The sequence below is a fragment of the Spinacia oleracea genome, chromosome 1 (assembly GCF_020520425.1).
Source record: "Spinacia oleracea cultivar Varoflay chromosome 1, BTI_SOV_V1, whole genome shotgun sequence".
Lineage (NCBI taxonomy): Eukaryota > Viridiplantae > Streptophyta > Magnoliopsida > Caryophyllales > Amaranthaceae > Spinacia > Spinacia oleracea.
Window position 1 is genome coordinate 16,855,552 of NC_079487.1, and position 15,133 is coordinate 16,870,684.

General features: G+C 38.2%; 3 protein-coding genes across 3 annotated transcripts; 1 reads left to right on the plus strand and 2 right to left on the minus strand.

The window, feature by feature from the left end:
• The first annotated feature begins 1,490 nt into the window (after window positions 1-1,490).
• Window positions 1,491-5,854, plus strand: LOC110778802 (uncharacterized). Its single transcript, XM_021983356.2, has 3 exons — window positions 1,491-1,986; window positions 2,465-2,589; window positions 5,494-5,854. The coding sequence occupies exons 1-3, from the start codon at window positions 1,668-1,670 to the stop codon at window positions 5,698-5,700; spliced, it is 651 nt and encodes a 216-aa protein (XP_021839048.1). The 5' UTR covers window positions 1,491-1,667; the 3' UTR covers window positions 5,701-5,854.
• A 3,414-nt stretch (window positions 5,855-9,268) lies between these two features.
• On the minus strand, window positions 9,269-10,481 carry LOC110778804 (cytosolic sulfotransferase 5). Its single transcript, XM_021983357.2, has one exon. The coding sequence runs from the start codon at window positions 10,412-10,414 to the stop codon at window positions 9,377-9,379; it is 1,038 nt and encodes a 345-aa protein (XP_021839049.2). The 5' UTR covers window positions 10,415-10,481; the 3' UTR covers window positions 9,269-9,376.
• Window positions 10,482-11,717: 1,236 nt separating this feature from the next.
• On the minus strand, window positions 11,718-12,419 carry LOC130466282 (uncharacterized). The gene is made up of 2 exons (XM_056835098.1): window positions 12,128-12,419; window positions 11,718-11,988 (listed from the first exon to the last, which is right to left on the minus strand). The coding sequence occupies exons 1-2, from the start codon at window positions 12,278-12,280 to the stop codon at window positions 11,815-11,817; spliced, it is 327 nt and encodes a 108-aa protein (XP_056691076.1). The 5' UTR covers window positions 12,281-12,419; the 3' UTR covers window positions 11,718-11,814.
• Between the last annotated feature and the right edge of the window lie 2,714 nt (window positions 12,420-15,133).

Genomic DNA, 15,133 nt, shown 5'->3' on the forward strand with positions numbered 1-15,133 from the left:
CTGCAACAATATGATTAACCAATATTACCTACTCGTTACTTGTGTTTTATATTTTATAAAACTACATTTGAGCTTTATTTAGATATGTCTTTCATAGATAGTTAAGTTAGTGGAATGCTTCCAAGTAAAATATTTTTTATAATTCTTGATGCAACATGATATTGGGGCGACCTTCCGGCTGTTGTCCTTCTAATTCTACCTATCTCGGGTTTGCGGTGAATATATTATGGACACATGTAGGCTTGCAACCGCGGTTACACACCTATATTGTAGTTCGTTGTGTTGTATAAAAGAAAACCTTTTGTCATCAATTGAACAGTAGCAGTCCAGTATAACTTGTTGCATCAATCGCCCTCCTTGCATTAAATTTTGTGTTTCACTTGTTCTTGTGTGCAACCTATATGCGTAATACTCCACCATCGACTTTTACGCTGAAACACAATAAATAATTAATGTGCGTGAGTTAATTAAACAAGATGAAATCAAGCATAACAAAAACTTAAATAATATAATACATACAAATCAAGGAAACTAATTCATACGGAAACTAACTCATTGCATACAAATCAAGGGAAACTAATTCATACACCGACCAACAAAACTTAATGCGTGCAAATGAAAGAAAACTAATTCATACACCAACCAACAAAACTTAAATAATACAATGCATACAAATCAAGGGGAACTAATATGTTCTCATGGCCCGTTCATAGGCTAGCTCCGTTTGCATCTCCTCCATTAACTCACCTTTGTACTCGAACAAATCCCACCTGCAACATTGTAAACCAAAATTACTACCTACGTCCTGGGTTACAATATTTGAGAATGATTTGATTGTGAACGACGTTTGTCGTGGATGGTTAATTTCATACTACGTTATTTATACAATAATATATAAGAATGATATATTTGTGGTGGTTCTGTCAACCTATAACTTATCATTTAATTAGATAAATTTTGTAAAGTAGTTTGTAAAAGATATTTGTGATAAGTTATCCAACCATATTATTTTATCCCCATTCGTTTTTATCTTTTACGTAGTATTTAATATAGAATAAAATAAAATTGTGACTGTACAATCCTACGTGGCGCTCCAAAATCTCTTGAAAAAACTCCCCTTTATATATATACTAGATTAAATCCCGTGCACGCACGGATATTGATCATTTTTTCACAAAATATTTAACTGAATATCTCTCAAACTACTGCATAGTTATAACATTTTTAACATACTCGTTTAAATTTATTCATCTAATATACATATTTAAAATACTAATATCGTAATTGACACGTGTCGTTCCCGGTGTCTCTTTTAGTATATAGTAATAGATATATTAGATTAGATTATATAACTTATTTTTAATTCTTGAATTCAATAAAAAATCATAAGATTTTCAAAATCATGAAACCAAACCAAAAGTAGTTATCCCAAACATGATTTTGGCTCATTTTCGTAAGAGTCATGTTGTAGCTTAATCATTTTTTAATGGAGTATTACCATTTACCAAACTCATTTTCCAAAGATATCTTTCTACTCTTCTTCTCTCTCTCGCATTCTGACTCAAAGTCCACTCTCAGTGTTAATCAAGTCTAATAACACCATAACCAAAACCTTGAAACTAAATTCGAGTAGTAAAAGAGCAAGAGAAAATTTGCATGAACCAAAGATGGTGAATCTAAGAAGAACCCAAACTTCAGACAACCCTTTTCAAACCCAGTCAAATTCTGTGTCCTCAATTCTTAATTTGTTAAAAAAGCCTCAAGCTTTTCCTTTACTTCTCTTAATATTCCTTCTTCTCACTTGGGTTTCTCTCAAATTCCAAAACCGTTCTTATTTCTCTCCCCAACTTCAAAATCCTCAAAGATGGAGTAAAGAGGAAGACCTAAAAGCTAATTTGGTTAGGTTCCTACCTTCTCAATTGGCTAAAGACAAAAGGGGTTGGTTGCTTAATCCTGTTGCTGCTGCAACTGACGCTGGTATTAATGGTATATCTCTCTCTCTTTCTCTATTGCTTTGGTTTTTTCGGTGTATAGAAAAGCCGCAAAGTGCACTGTCGTAGACGGGATTCAATCCCAGGTCATGGGTATCACCCTTAAGGTTTTGCCAAGTTAGTTCCGTAGTTATGTGCTTTGTGCCTTTGTGCATTTGTTTCTAGATATAAGTGAAAATGCTTCATTAGTCATTACCATGAAGTTATTTTATGATTAATTAGTTCTTATGATATTATGATCAGCTCCTGCTGCAAGAAAGAGAAGGAACAAAAAAAGAATGAAGTGGGCAATTTTTTGAATATTTTTTGAATCACGAAATGCTGAATTGGAGTGTTGTAATTTTATGCTAGTTAATATTATGGATTTAAGTTTTGTAGTTTGTATTTATGTTGGTTTATAATTATACTGTTCTAACTGCAGAAAAGAATTGGAATAATGTTCATTGTGGATGTTTCTTTATGTATGTATTCAGGTGGGGCTGTGACCTGTGCTTCAGTTCATGTTGGCGAAATTCGGCCGGGAGGAATTAGAGGAAATCATAGACACTATACTTCCAACGAGACATTCATCATTTGGGGTGCTCGTATAAAGTTTAGGGTATGCTTTTGTTTCTTCTTGGAAAGGATTTTTGAATTTATGTTGCTTGTGTCTGTGATGGTTGAAAACATGACTAGATGAGCTTGTGATGTTATTTGCACAACACGAGTACCTTGGTGGTTTATATGATTTATGAATTACATGATATGCAGTTGTACCATGGCCCTGTTACCTTGACGGGGTATTATGTATTACCTTTACTCGAAAAACTGAAATATTTAGCCATTTTGGAGCTGCTTCAGCTAGCACTCTCTTTAAACAATGGTTTGCAGATGAAATTGGGATCAACTATATTTTGTTTGCCTCATTCAGTGCAAATGATGTTGTGAAACTAAGTTAGATTATCTGGTCGATAGTTGTGTTCTTGCTCTTGTGTTGTTAGCCTTTTGCTATCTGATCTCAACTTTTTATGTCGTCATGGTTTTTTGAGCTATTTCCATTCTTTTGAGATCATTCTTCCTTGCTACATAGAAATCCTTCATACCAACTATTTCAAATTTGCAAGTACATAAGAAATGGAAACTTTAATTATGAATTCATTGTTAGGGGCAGTGGACTGGTGGTTTTACATTCATCCAAATGTCATCTTTTAGAAAGAAAAGTGAAAACAATGGGTGAAGGTAGTAGAGCTTATGCCTTTGGATGGATGACTTGTAGGTCTCTTTGTTCAAAACAGAGAAAATATTGTGACTCAGTTGCCAGTAAATGAAGTGCAATATGTGGACCTCTTTTACTGAGATGAACGATTTACATCCTGTGCAGAAAGTGCCAGACATTTTGTTGGGTGGGGGGAGGGGGGGGGGGGGGGGTTGTGTAGAAGTTGGTGGTGTAATCTTACGCACCTGATGAGTCAGGGAGTTGGAATTGTTCATTATTGTTGCAAAGAAGTTCAACTGAAGTTTCTGTTGTAAGTATCAGTACTCTAGGGTCATCTCTAAACTTTCCATTGTTCATTTTTGTTGCCAAGAAGGTTAACTGAAGTTCCTGTTGAAGTACCAGTGCCCTAGATTATGCCCAGCCATTTTCTGTTTTGTACCAGTGCCCTAGATTATGCCCAGCCATTTTCTGTTTTGGCTAAAGCTGTTCCGGCGTTAGTAATTTGGAAGAAATTGCATTTTACACACAACAAAAAGAGGGAAGCTGGCAGGTTTTGTTCCTCAGCAGGCCATTTGCTGGACCTGGGGGAAGTCTTAATGCAAACAGAGCATTTCCCTGACTGCGGTAGTGTAGTGTCGAGTGGCATGACCTTGTTATGCCCCAAAACTGCAACTAGTGATTTATTTTGTATTTAGGACATTAATAACTTCCTGTAACCGCCATTAAGTTATAGTTAGAGACTTAGAGTCTTGGGGAATGTCAGGCATCTCACTTTAAAAGACATGAAATAAGGGCATGTTAGATTAATGTCAGGAATCATCTTTTCCATGGCATCATACGACAAAATCGATGAATAGGGGTTATATGATAGCTTTTTGATGTGAGAAACCTTTCTATTTCTCTTCCTCTAAGCCTTTATCTCCATGTTGTTTTAAGTACAAATAGCCAACAATAGATAAATTTACTATATCCCAAACATAGATTTGGTGTTCTCGTTGCACTTATAGGGGATAGATAGTGTCTATGAATGTGTTCATTTTGCCTCAAAGTTTTTTTTACCATTTTTATCCTCGAGTTCTTGCAACATCCCCAACATAGTTTGAACCTGAAACTATGCGCTAGGTTACTACAATGCCAATGATATTGGATTCATTAGTTTCTGTAACAGGTATAGAACGAGACCGAGATAACGTTGGCAAACATCTCTGTCTTTAAATGTTAACTTTTCCTCTTTCGCAGTCCCTTAGACACACCTTTGACCATTAATTTCTTTACCTAGTACTCCCTCCGTTCCAAAATTACAATCCTGTTTGACCAAAAACACGGGTTTTAAGAAAAGTGAAATATAGTGTATGGGAAAGTGTAAAAAGTGGAATATAGTGTATGGTAAATTGGAATATAGTTTATGGGAAAGTGAGAAAAGTAATGTCCAAATAAGGAAACATGACTATAAAGTTGGGACGTCCGAAATAGAAAACAAGATTATAATTTTGGGGCGGAGGGATTGAAGATTATGAAAAGTTGATTTCCATAAATAAAAAAATATTTAAACAAATTTTACAGAAGCAACGTGATATTGTTCAGGAAAAATTGATTTCAACGGTCTTCTCAAAACTGTCTCACTTTTCGATTAAGTAGGAATATTCTCACCTTTAGGGAGTATCTTCTTAAAATAGTCTTTATGACCTCCAACCTTAATAACAGGTAATTTGTTTCTTTGTTTTTCATTGCTCCTTTGTCACACTCACTGACTCACCATCATGGCCGCCATCACAAAAACCAACCACAAGTCACCTTCACGGTCACCTGCTAATGGAGACATCCTTTACTTGTGAGAAAGCTATTGAGACATTTGACGTCTTGTTTGCAATTTGAATCATTGATTTTTAAGTTCTTTCCCAATTCTGTCTGGTTTGCAATTTGAATCAGTTGTGATTCTCATTTTGGATTGATGGGCCCCAATTTAGAATTTGCTCACAGATGAGTGATAACAAGTCTTTGATCTTTCCAGTGAGAAGTTGTGTTAAGATAAGAAGTACCTGAGATATGTATAAAGACATTTTCCTGGGCTGACGTGCTTGAATTTTGTTATGGAGAAGTTGGTGTAGTTGACTTTGCACTTATATATTTTTTTTTTCCCAATTTTCAACACAATACTTTCGAGAAACCAAAAGGGTATTACTTTTAGTTGCGAGTGTGATGTGATGCTGGTTTTCCTGTCATGTTAGAATTAACGTCATAGTTTGTTTGGGGTTCATAATGCACCTTGTTCTGGTATTAATATGTTGAACATGGAATCATTTGCAGCTGGAGAACAGTAAAATAGTTGATAAAGGGTATGCTGAAGTAGTAATTGGTGCTGATGAGGTTGCTGTTGCAGCTAGTCCAAGTGGGAAAGCTCATGCGCTGGTGAATCTAGATCCGATAAGGACCGCATTCCTTTTGGGATGCCAAGATGACATAGTTAACTATAACAGTTCAAGTACTGCTTATAATATCTGGAATGATCTTTGAATTTCCATTTCACTTTGTATAGTTTCCTCGGATATGTTCATACTCCAACAAACATGTCACTAACAATCTAAGGGCATTTATCACTTCCTTCATGATGTTTGTCCCAATGTTTTTCTCGTTGGATTCTGCAGTCTTATTTATGATTTGCTTTATATGGTTGAATTCGCACAAATGTTTTATGTTTATTGCTCAGCTATATCTTTAGTATACAGATTACTGATTTTGTATCCGCCAATCATGCTTTTCATTTTGGGCAACACTGTTGTGATTGTTTAAATGATTTGCTGGGCATTCGAATCTAGTTTCAGTAATTTATGCGTTAGAGCTAGGAGACAGTGAGAACTAGGAAGTCTTTGTCTGCTCCTTCCAGGCTACCGCGGAAGAGATAGGCGCTTGGGGTAAACAAAGTACTGTGTCTAAAGTTTTGGGTTGACAAGCATTTGGGGGTTTATTTTGAAAAAAGAACATAAATTGCATCTCCCTTTTCTATCAATTGATTGATCTAATAAGTAATAACCCTTTAAATACAACATGCTACAGTTCTTCTGCTTACAAAAATCCCTGAATTTTCACTCTTGTGATATTTGCTTTGGAGTTTGGATCCTTGTATTTTAGTATTTTGTATCATATTTGCAAAAGCTTCCTTGCTTTCAATTGAAACGACATCATGTGTCTATCACAGGTGCGAGTGCTGAGTGTAAGCTATCATAGGTGCGAGCGTTGAATGACACTTTCGCACAGAGACTAGCCAGTTTGTTGAAATTCAAAATTTTGATAGAGTCAACTATGTGCTGTTTATAATGAGTCTTTTATTTTTTCGTATGTTAGCTTCTAGTTGGGGTATAGACTGGTGTTTAATGTTAGCCCATATAATCTTGCGTTTTAAAGGAAAGATGGAGAATTGCTACTTGAATCTAATGCTTTATTCCCTCCGCCCTTCTGTCTCTTGTGAGAGTTTGTGTGAGCTTCCACCTGCCACAAGATACTATTCTGTACATGTTCCATAATCACACAAAAGAAAGAAAGAGCAAGAAGTTGGCTCTGTTAGTAATGTGCATTTGTCTAAGGACCAAAGTGCAGCCTTGGGGATTGAGCACCCATCAATGATCTAACTCAGATGGGAAAGATGCTCATTTATTGAGTTGGGTTCCAACCCAGAAACATCTACTGCTGTACTTAACTCCTTGTTTCCCATGGATGCCAACATCAGGGCAGCTGTGGATGTTGATGTTCAAGAAGATGAACGTAGCTGGGACATCCTGTTCTTTTCAGTGGATGTGTGACTTCTTTCATATCAGCAGATTGTCTTGAGAGTTGATGAAACAATTATGCTCTCAGATTTTTTTTTCCTGATTATGGTACGTATCTATGTTGTATTTATTTTCTGTTTTCATGGAAAAGGTAATTATATCTATGAGAGGTAAAAATACAGAAATAATAAAAAAACTTCCTTTCGTATACTATACACTACGTATAAAATGAGGTGAAACAGGAGTGAATATATGAAAGATCCCTGTTGTAATAAGGAGAAATATATTATGTGAAGCATAGGTTTATACCCTTCGCTTATCTTTCATTTAGATGACTGCCATCCTGACATGCTTATAGCTTTAAGCTGTAGATTTTAATTTACAGTGAGAGAAACTAACAGAATATTTCCTATGAGGTAAGATTGAGGTTTGATACTTATTCATTAGTTGAGTGAAGATCTTGTTATCCTTTGTACTTTTGCTACAAGTCCATATCTTGGTTCCTGACTGGCTGACTCTCCACTTCATCCTTTTATATTCTACATCCTGTTCATAATTGAAGGTCCAGTTTTGATTTTTTTAAATGAACTATGGTCATGGTTTATGAAGAAAATAAAAGACATGCATGTTAACTATTTATTTTTGAATATTCCTATTGAAGGTGCTAAAGTTATGGAGTATTTTATAATATTGAAGCGTAATTCTTTTTATCATAATCAGAGGCCAAGGTTAACAATGTTTAACTTCAAATAGTCATAACTGGACCTTGTATTTGGAATGTAGGAAGCAGTATACTATCATGAGTATCATCTGCTTGGATCCCTCATTTATGAACTTTCTTGAGAATTGATCATTATGTACAAGAATATCTTACAGAGGTATTGGATGATTGGATCTTACATGTATTAGTTACTCGTGGTATGCAGATGATTTTCATGTTTCTTGTAATCCATCTCCACCTTCTTGTAAGTGACTGATCAGATGAACTGACATGAGGTTAGATGCCATTTGAATGAGGTATCAAAGGAAGGACATTGATAATGTTCACCTCTATCTGTTGTTGGACTATATTCTCAAGCTCTTTTTAGTTTTGTTGTCAATTTTCTGACGAAGCATGTCATCTGAATAACGGACATCTCTGATAATTGTTATTTTTGTCGATTTTCAATTTGGGTTGTACATGGTTACATTGAAAATTTAATGGAACTCATTTGTATAATCTCCCTTGTGCAATCCTTTTTGTGGGAGTGTGTGTGTGTGTGTGTGGGGGGGGGGGGGGGGGGGGGGGGTTGCTCTTCTATGCTCTTAAGCTGAGTTTTTTTTAATGACCTTGTAATGGCAATTTATGATTCCGTAATTCTTTTTATTTGATTTATTCACTGAAATATACTGTGTTTCTGTACCCCAAAAGCCCCAACTGTTGAAGAAGGTTGTCATCACAAATTTTGTTCTGCATCTGAAAATTCCTTCCTTGGTAGATGGTAATGGGTAATCATTCTTATCTATTGATGACTTGAATCATGTCATTTTGATTTGGAGTACTTCTTAGCAGGTGACAAACAGAGGAGATTTTTGATGTACGTGGCTGAAGAGGTGTTAGAATGGACTTTGGGGCACCCAGTGATGCTGAATTGCTGATCATCTGAATATCTGATGCTTAGGAAGCATGAGGACCCAACCAGCAATCAGCACTTGTTGGGCGTCATATAGTTGACGGCCAGGTTGAAGAAACAAGGGTTTCGTCAGCATCTGTGTTTGCTGCAGTGATGACAATGCTGCTCCCTCATTCCTGGGACAAACTGCAAAGGGTTATTGTTTTGACGCAGTGCCTGCTGTTGCTTGGTGAGTTCTGCCCAAGGCTTCTGAACTTTGATTAATAGTACATAAAACCACCTAGTTTTAGCTTTTGACAATTTGGAACTTGTTAGCTGTTTCTGAACTGTATCTGTGATATCATGAGTTTGGTTTCAATTTATGCATTTATATCTGATTCAACTTAGCATCAGCTTCTGTTTGATCCATGAACTTGTTTGTTTCAGACTTTCAGCTCCAACTGCTCTTACGATTAGTTCTGGATTTCTGGGTGTTATAGATTGGCCTATTTAGATGCTTAGTCCTGGCTAGTAATATTCCATGTTAAATTGTCTGACTAGCAAAATTACTCGTACTTCATAAGTATTGCAACACATATAATAGGCACTTTCTCTAAATAATTGACGAAGGGTTTAAATTTTTGAACTACCGTTTTAGGGGAAAAAAATGTAACATGCAATCTTACGGAAGAGACTAGTAAAACATTTCCTACCGGAAACAAGATGTGTACAAAGAGATTATCTGAGAATTCATTAAATTTAGTAGAAATAAAACATTGGAAATACAGAAAAACAGTAGTTAATGGACAATTATTGTAAACAAAATAATTGGTATTAGGAAAGTAATTTATAGGATAAATCAGTGCCTTCAAGTTTTTCTTCCATAAGTTTCTTCATCTTCTCCACCATGGGAGCTGTGAAATGGTGAGTCCAATCTCCCACCTCCCCTTTCCTAAAGTATGTCTTCTTCTCAAATAGCTTGTTGATTACTCCCGTCTTGTTAACTTCCAATTCTTTCATTTTCTTGATGCTACACATATCTATAATTTGTTGTATGACACCTTCACTTTCCTCTTGGGAAGTAAATGGCATACCCACAAATTCAGCCAATCTCTTCAACTGAATCGTGGGATCATCCTTCAATTCTTCATACTTGAGGAACAACACCTTGTCAGGTTGCTCTAAACTCTCCTTCCAATACCCAACAACATGATCAAAGAATGGCCCAAAAGGGATTCGATCCTCACAAAAAGCTTCGAAGAAATCCTCCATACTGGGAGTAGGATAAAACATACCCAATATCATCTTCATAACATCCATGGAAAAGTACTTCTTCATCACTTTCATTGAAAAATAATATAGAGAAACAAGCGTGTCCAAGGGATTTCTGGTGATGTACAAAATCCGACACCCAGAATTCTTGATAGATTCAGGAAGTGACGCGTAGGGCAGGTGTGTGCTCAAAAGTCTTGGAGAGGAAAGCTCATTAAGATGGTGTGGGTGAGGATAGACAAAGGCCTTACTATAAACATCAGTCTCTAGGCTGTACACAAGCTCATGAGGATGGTTCGTGAGCAGAGGATTTTGGTGATGATTTGTGGAGTAGTGGGCACGGTTAACAACCGCGAATAGTAGGGATTTCAGCCAAGTGGTACCGGTTTTGGGGAGGCTAGCAATGATAAGGTCGGTGTCTCGAGCCTGAAAGTGTCTTTGAAACGCGAGGACATTTTGGATATGGTTATCATGGTACCAGAAACCTTGGTATTTCATTATCTTGCTGCCGACGAAGGTAGCCTTCGGAAGACATTGCATAAGTTGTTGAACTTCCTTTCCAGACAATATGATTTCCTCCTGTTTTTGGTTCTGATTCATTGTGAGTTTTGAATGGGAAATAATTGTGTGGTCATACTGATATATTTTTATAGGTGTATATAGAAGGGAAACTTATCTATACGAAATTTATACTGATTCATATTTAATCATTAGCGTGTGGGATAAGTTAATCTGCATTTTAAAATTGTTGCTAAAATCTCAATCAACAGGATATAGATCTCCCAACTGTTTCCTCAATAATTGAATTGAAAACAATGGTTGAATATGACTTCTCTAACAAAGCAAATCGTGTTAGTATGTCATAACTTTTTTTTATTTGGATTTCTCTATAAAAAATGATACTTCTTCCGTTCCAAATTAATTGCAACATTTTCAACCATTGTTTCTAGTTTTGATTCTTTATGTTTGGGCAATAGGATGTTCATAGTGATATATATATATCTAATATATAGGAGGGATGTGTGCGAAACTTATCCGTATTTTTTATTGGTAAAAAAAATATACTTATATTAGTACATATTTTATCATTAGCGTGTAGAATAAATTAATCTGCATTTAAAATTTATTGCTAAGTAATTGCTGAAATCTCAATCAATAGGATGTTGGTTATGACTTCTCTAAGACTAACAAAGCCAATCATGTTAGTGAGTAGCCAATCATGAATCATGGGAGCAGGGACACAGATTATCAGTAGCTTTTAAATTTTTTTTGGATTTATCTATCAAAAATAATATCGTGACATGATTCCTATGAATATTCTACATATGACTTATGTGATAGGCCAGTCTTTCTATCTGTTCACCTCATTCACCCTGTTTCTTAAATCTCTGTCCGGATTTAGTTGTCACATTGCTAGTTCAGATGTTAGTGCCGGTGTAACTATTAGTTCTAAATGGAGGGAGTAATTTCACTTGTTCAATCATTTGTGCCTAATTATTCACTGTCCTTACCCTAAAGAAAGGGGATTAAAATCTTTTCCAGGATAAAATAGCTACTCATACACTCAAACTACATTTCTTATCTACCTACTGTATATTATGTTACATGAACCAACCCAATATTTCTTGCAGCATGGGAAGGAGCAAAGTTGTCTGGTGAGAGGTCACATTAAACAAAACCTAGAAATTCCTTGCATTATTGGGCAACCAGTTGGCAAGTATACAAAACATTTCGCATTCCACTCAATTCCACTCACTATAGGAGAGACTGAGAGAGCTAGGGAAACATGGTGCTCCATATAACTTCTTGAGAGGCAATTGCAACCTCCAAATATCAGGCGAGTTCTGTATCCCCGCTCCCACGATGCTGTGCACAACAGATGATCCTAGTCCGGTATAATCTTTTTCTTATTATAGACGGTACATTTGTATTGCAGTAGCTAAACGAGATCGGGAATCGATCTAGATTATTGACAATACAAGTTATTGCAAATTTTGGAATTATTTGCATAATACATTTGAACCATCTAAAACAGCTTCCATTTTTGGATAAATCTTTGCTAATTTCCTTTCCAGAAAATTTAAACGCTTGTCTAGTGACAGGATGTCTTTCTTTTTGTCTCGCCGGTTGATCTTGCGTTGATTTCTTGTTCCATCTATTACAGGCATGATGTACTGCACTCACGGTAAAGGCAGCAAAAAAAAAAGGGAAGGAGCAAACCACAGAAATAAGAGAGACAGGTGAGTAAGCAAAATCAAACGTATTGAATCAAAGAAGATAAGCGTAAAGCGTAGATGAAATTGAATCCTTTACTTTTATTTTGCTTTCAATTAGTTCCTCAGTATAGACAGATTGGGTAATGTCCCTTGCCTTCTGAAGCTGGGTAAAGTTTTTTAGTATATCCCTCTCCATAAGCAGATTACCTCTGTTATGTCGTAGTTTATGATGCAAGCTACTAATCTGCATCTTCTAATCACGCCAAAACAGAAGTGTTTATCATTAATAGGTGAAACAAGTTGAAACAAACGGTCAATTAATTAACAAATTAAAGATAAGTTTGTACGGGATCATATCCAGAGAGGACAGAACATCAATAACAGAGCAAACCCTGACACCCAGGGCACACCCAAGTCAAAGAAAGACTCTAAACCCCAAGCCAAGTATATGCAGCCCAGGCAGATCAAACCTCCCCAGATCACGTGTAAAGACACAGAGCAGAGCTAGGCAAAACTGCATCAGTCCAAGAAGGGACCTGCAGGCTAAACGACAACGACAAGGAATAAAGTACATCGCCGTCATACACGTGGCGGCATCTAAGTAGGCCAAAGTACAGAATAGTACGCCTATAAATAGCACCCACATCATTCATGATGGGACATATTCTTACACACGGTACTTGCTCCACCTTCTCTCTATATTCCCTCTCTAAAGACTTCTTATCTATTTGCTGACTTAGGCATCGGAGGGGGTTTCCTCGGTTAAACCCCCGAGGTTAGCTCACGTTTGCTCTGCTTGACAGGGCCAAGGCACTCCGGAACGTCCTCCCAGTTCCACACTCGGAACAAGTGGCGCTAGAAGGAGGGGACTTCCCAGACCTTGCCTCTAAAAGACCTACCCTCCCACAAAATGACTGAGTCAAGCGAACCGATAATCCAGCAGATAGAACCACCCACCTCTAGAAACAACCAGAGAATCACAAACGTACCTTTGTTCGGCATGCCTCAGAGTCTTGGTCCGCCAAGAGAGACACCACAACCCAGAGCTATGGCAACCCCCAGCCAGGGCCAGGGCATCCCAGTTCCAACCAGTGCCTCACTAGCACGGTTGGGGGCACAGTTCTCACCCGACCAGATGCGCACAGCCATAGAAGTCCTGACCTTCCTTACCCAGACAACACCGCAAGCCCAGGTCATGAGGACAGCCCCAGAGGTTGAGGTTGAGCAGAGGAGGAAACGTCACAGACCCCAAAACAGTCCGAACGTCTGGAGGAGGAATCTGCAGCAGGAGATGGAAGGGGCTGACAGCCAAGAATATGAGGCAGAAAGTATCACGCCTAGCAGAGCTCAACCCAGAGCGAGAACCGAACAAGCACCCAGCCAGAGGCACCACTCCGGGTCAGGTATGCCAAATCCCACCCGAGCAATAGTTAAACCTGATAATTCCCCTTTCTGTGATGAGATACTCTCGGAAAAAATGGAAAAGATAAAAATGCCCACCTGCAAATATTCCGGAAAGTCAGACCCAACGAATCACCTCTCTGCCTTTGGAGGACACATGATGCTATATACCAACACAGACTCTATGTGGTGTAAGGTTTTCCCTTCCACTCTGGAGGGGATAGCACAGAGCTGGTTCGGTAAAATACCCAAGGGCACCATAACCTCTTTCCGGCAGTTAGCCATCTTGTTTCGCACCCAATATGTGGCAAACATTGCCAGAGAAAGGATGACAGGGGAGCTGATGTCAGTCATCCAAGGACCTCAGGAATCTCTGAGGGAGTACATATCCAGATTCAATATGGAGGCATCGAATATACCCAAGTTACAGCAAGAGGTAGCAGTCCTGGCTATGATGACTGGTCTGCGGGATGGAGAATTCAAGAGTTATCTGGGCAGAAAGTCATTCACAACCCTGGCAGAGGTACTGGGGAAGGCAAATGAATTCATAAAAAGTGAAGAGATTGGCAGAGCAACCTCACGACGATATGTAGCAAGTGAGAACAATTACGGTAGTCAGAGCAGAAAAGAGCCGTACAAAAAAGAATACCCAGACAAAAGGGAAAATCAGCAGCCCAGAAAAGATTGGCACGGGCAGGTCAGAGGAAGGGGTAGTGAGTTCAAAACTGAAAAGCGAGGCAAATTCAACGAATACACTCCTCTGGTTGCATCCAGAACCCAGATTTTTGCTATTAGCAAGGAGGATGAGAAATGGCAGAGACCACCGAAAATGTACAACAAATACAGGGACACGAAGAAGTACTGTGATTTTCACAAGGATCATGGTCATCTCACAGAGGATTGCACTCACCTGAAAGATAACATTGAGGACCTGATCCGAAGGGGGTACCTAACACAATTTAAGGCAAAGAGCTCATACAGCAGGACCTACGAAAACAGGGATGATGAGGGTCGATTTGATAACAGGAAGACAGAGCAAAAACAGAACCACCCAGCAGAGCAGAAGAGGTCGAATGATATACTGGTCATAACAGGAGGACCAGTCTACGCTGGTACTACAGCCAGCGGTGCTAAGGCCAGTGTGAACGAATTTAAACACCAGGTTAATTACCACAACTCAGGAAAATGGCCTGCCCCTCCAAAAATCCCACAGTGCACTTTTACAGAAGATGATTGTAAGGGCATAATTTATCCCCATGATGACCCAATGGTGTTAGCTCTGGATGTGGCTAACAGAAAAATCCATCGAATCCTGATAGACGGAGGAAGCTCTGCAAACATTCTATTCTGGCCAGCTTTCCAAGAGCTGCAGATTGAAGAGAAGCACGTAAAGCCAGTTAGCTACCCAGTAATTGGTTTCACAGGAGCAACGGTAATACCAGAAGGAATAGTTAGCTTACCTGTCCAAATTGGGCAGGGGAAAGATATCAAGGATGTCATGGTTGATTTCATGATAGTCAAGGTACCCGCAGCATACAATGCCATTCTGGGCAGACCATTTTATCATGATGCAGGAGCAGTGGTGTCTACTTATCACCTCACCATGATGTACACAACGAATGATAACAGATCAGCTAAGGTCAGGGGAAACCAAGAGCAGGCTAAGAGATGCTACCACACAGCCCTGAAACAGCCACCCAGA

Coding starts and splice junctions, on each gene's coding strand:
- LOC110778802 (XM_021983356.2), top strand. CDS start 1,668: ATGGTGAATCTAAGAAGAACCCAAACTTCAGACAACCCTTTTCAAACC. Junction 1,987..2,464: donor AACTGACGCTGGTATTAATG/GTATATCTCTCT, acceptor GTATGTATTCAG/GTGGGGCTGTGACCTGTGCT. Junction 2,590..5,493: donor GTGCTCGTATAAAGTTTAGG/GTATGCTTTTGT, acceptor AATCATTTGCAG/CTGGAGAACAGTAAAATAGT.
- LOC110778804 (XM_021983357.2), bottom strand. CDS start 10,414: ATGAATCAGAACCAAAAACAGGAGGAAATCATATTGTCTGGAAAGGAA.
- LOC130466282 (XM_056835098.1), bottom strand. CDS start 12,280: ATGCAGATTAGTAGCTTGCATCATAAACTACGACATAACAGAGGTAAT. Junction 11,989..12,127: donor TAATTGAAAGCAAAATAAAA/GTAAAGGATTCA, acceptor CCGTGAGTGCAG/TACATCATGCCTGTAATAGA.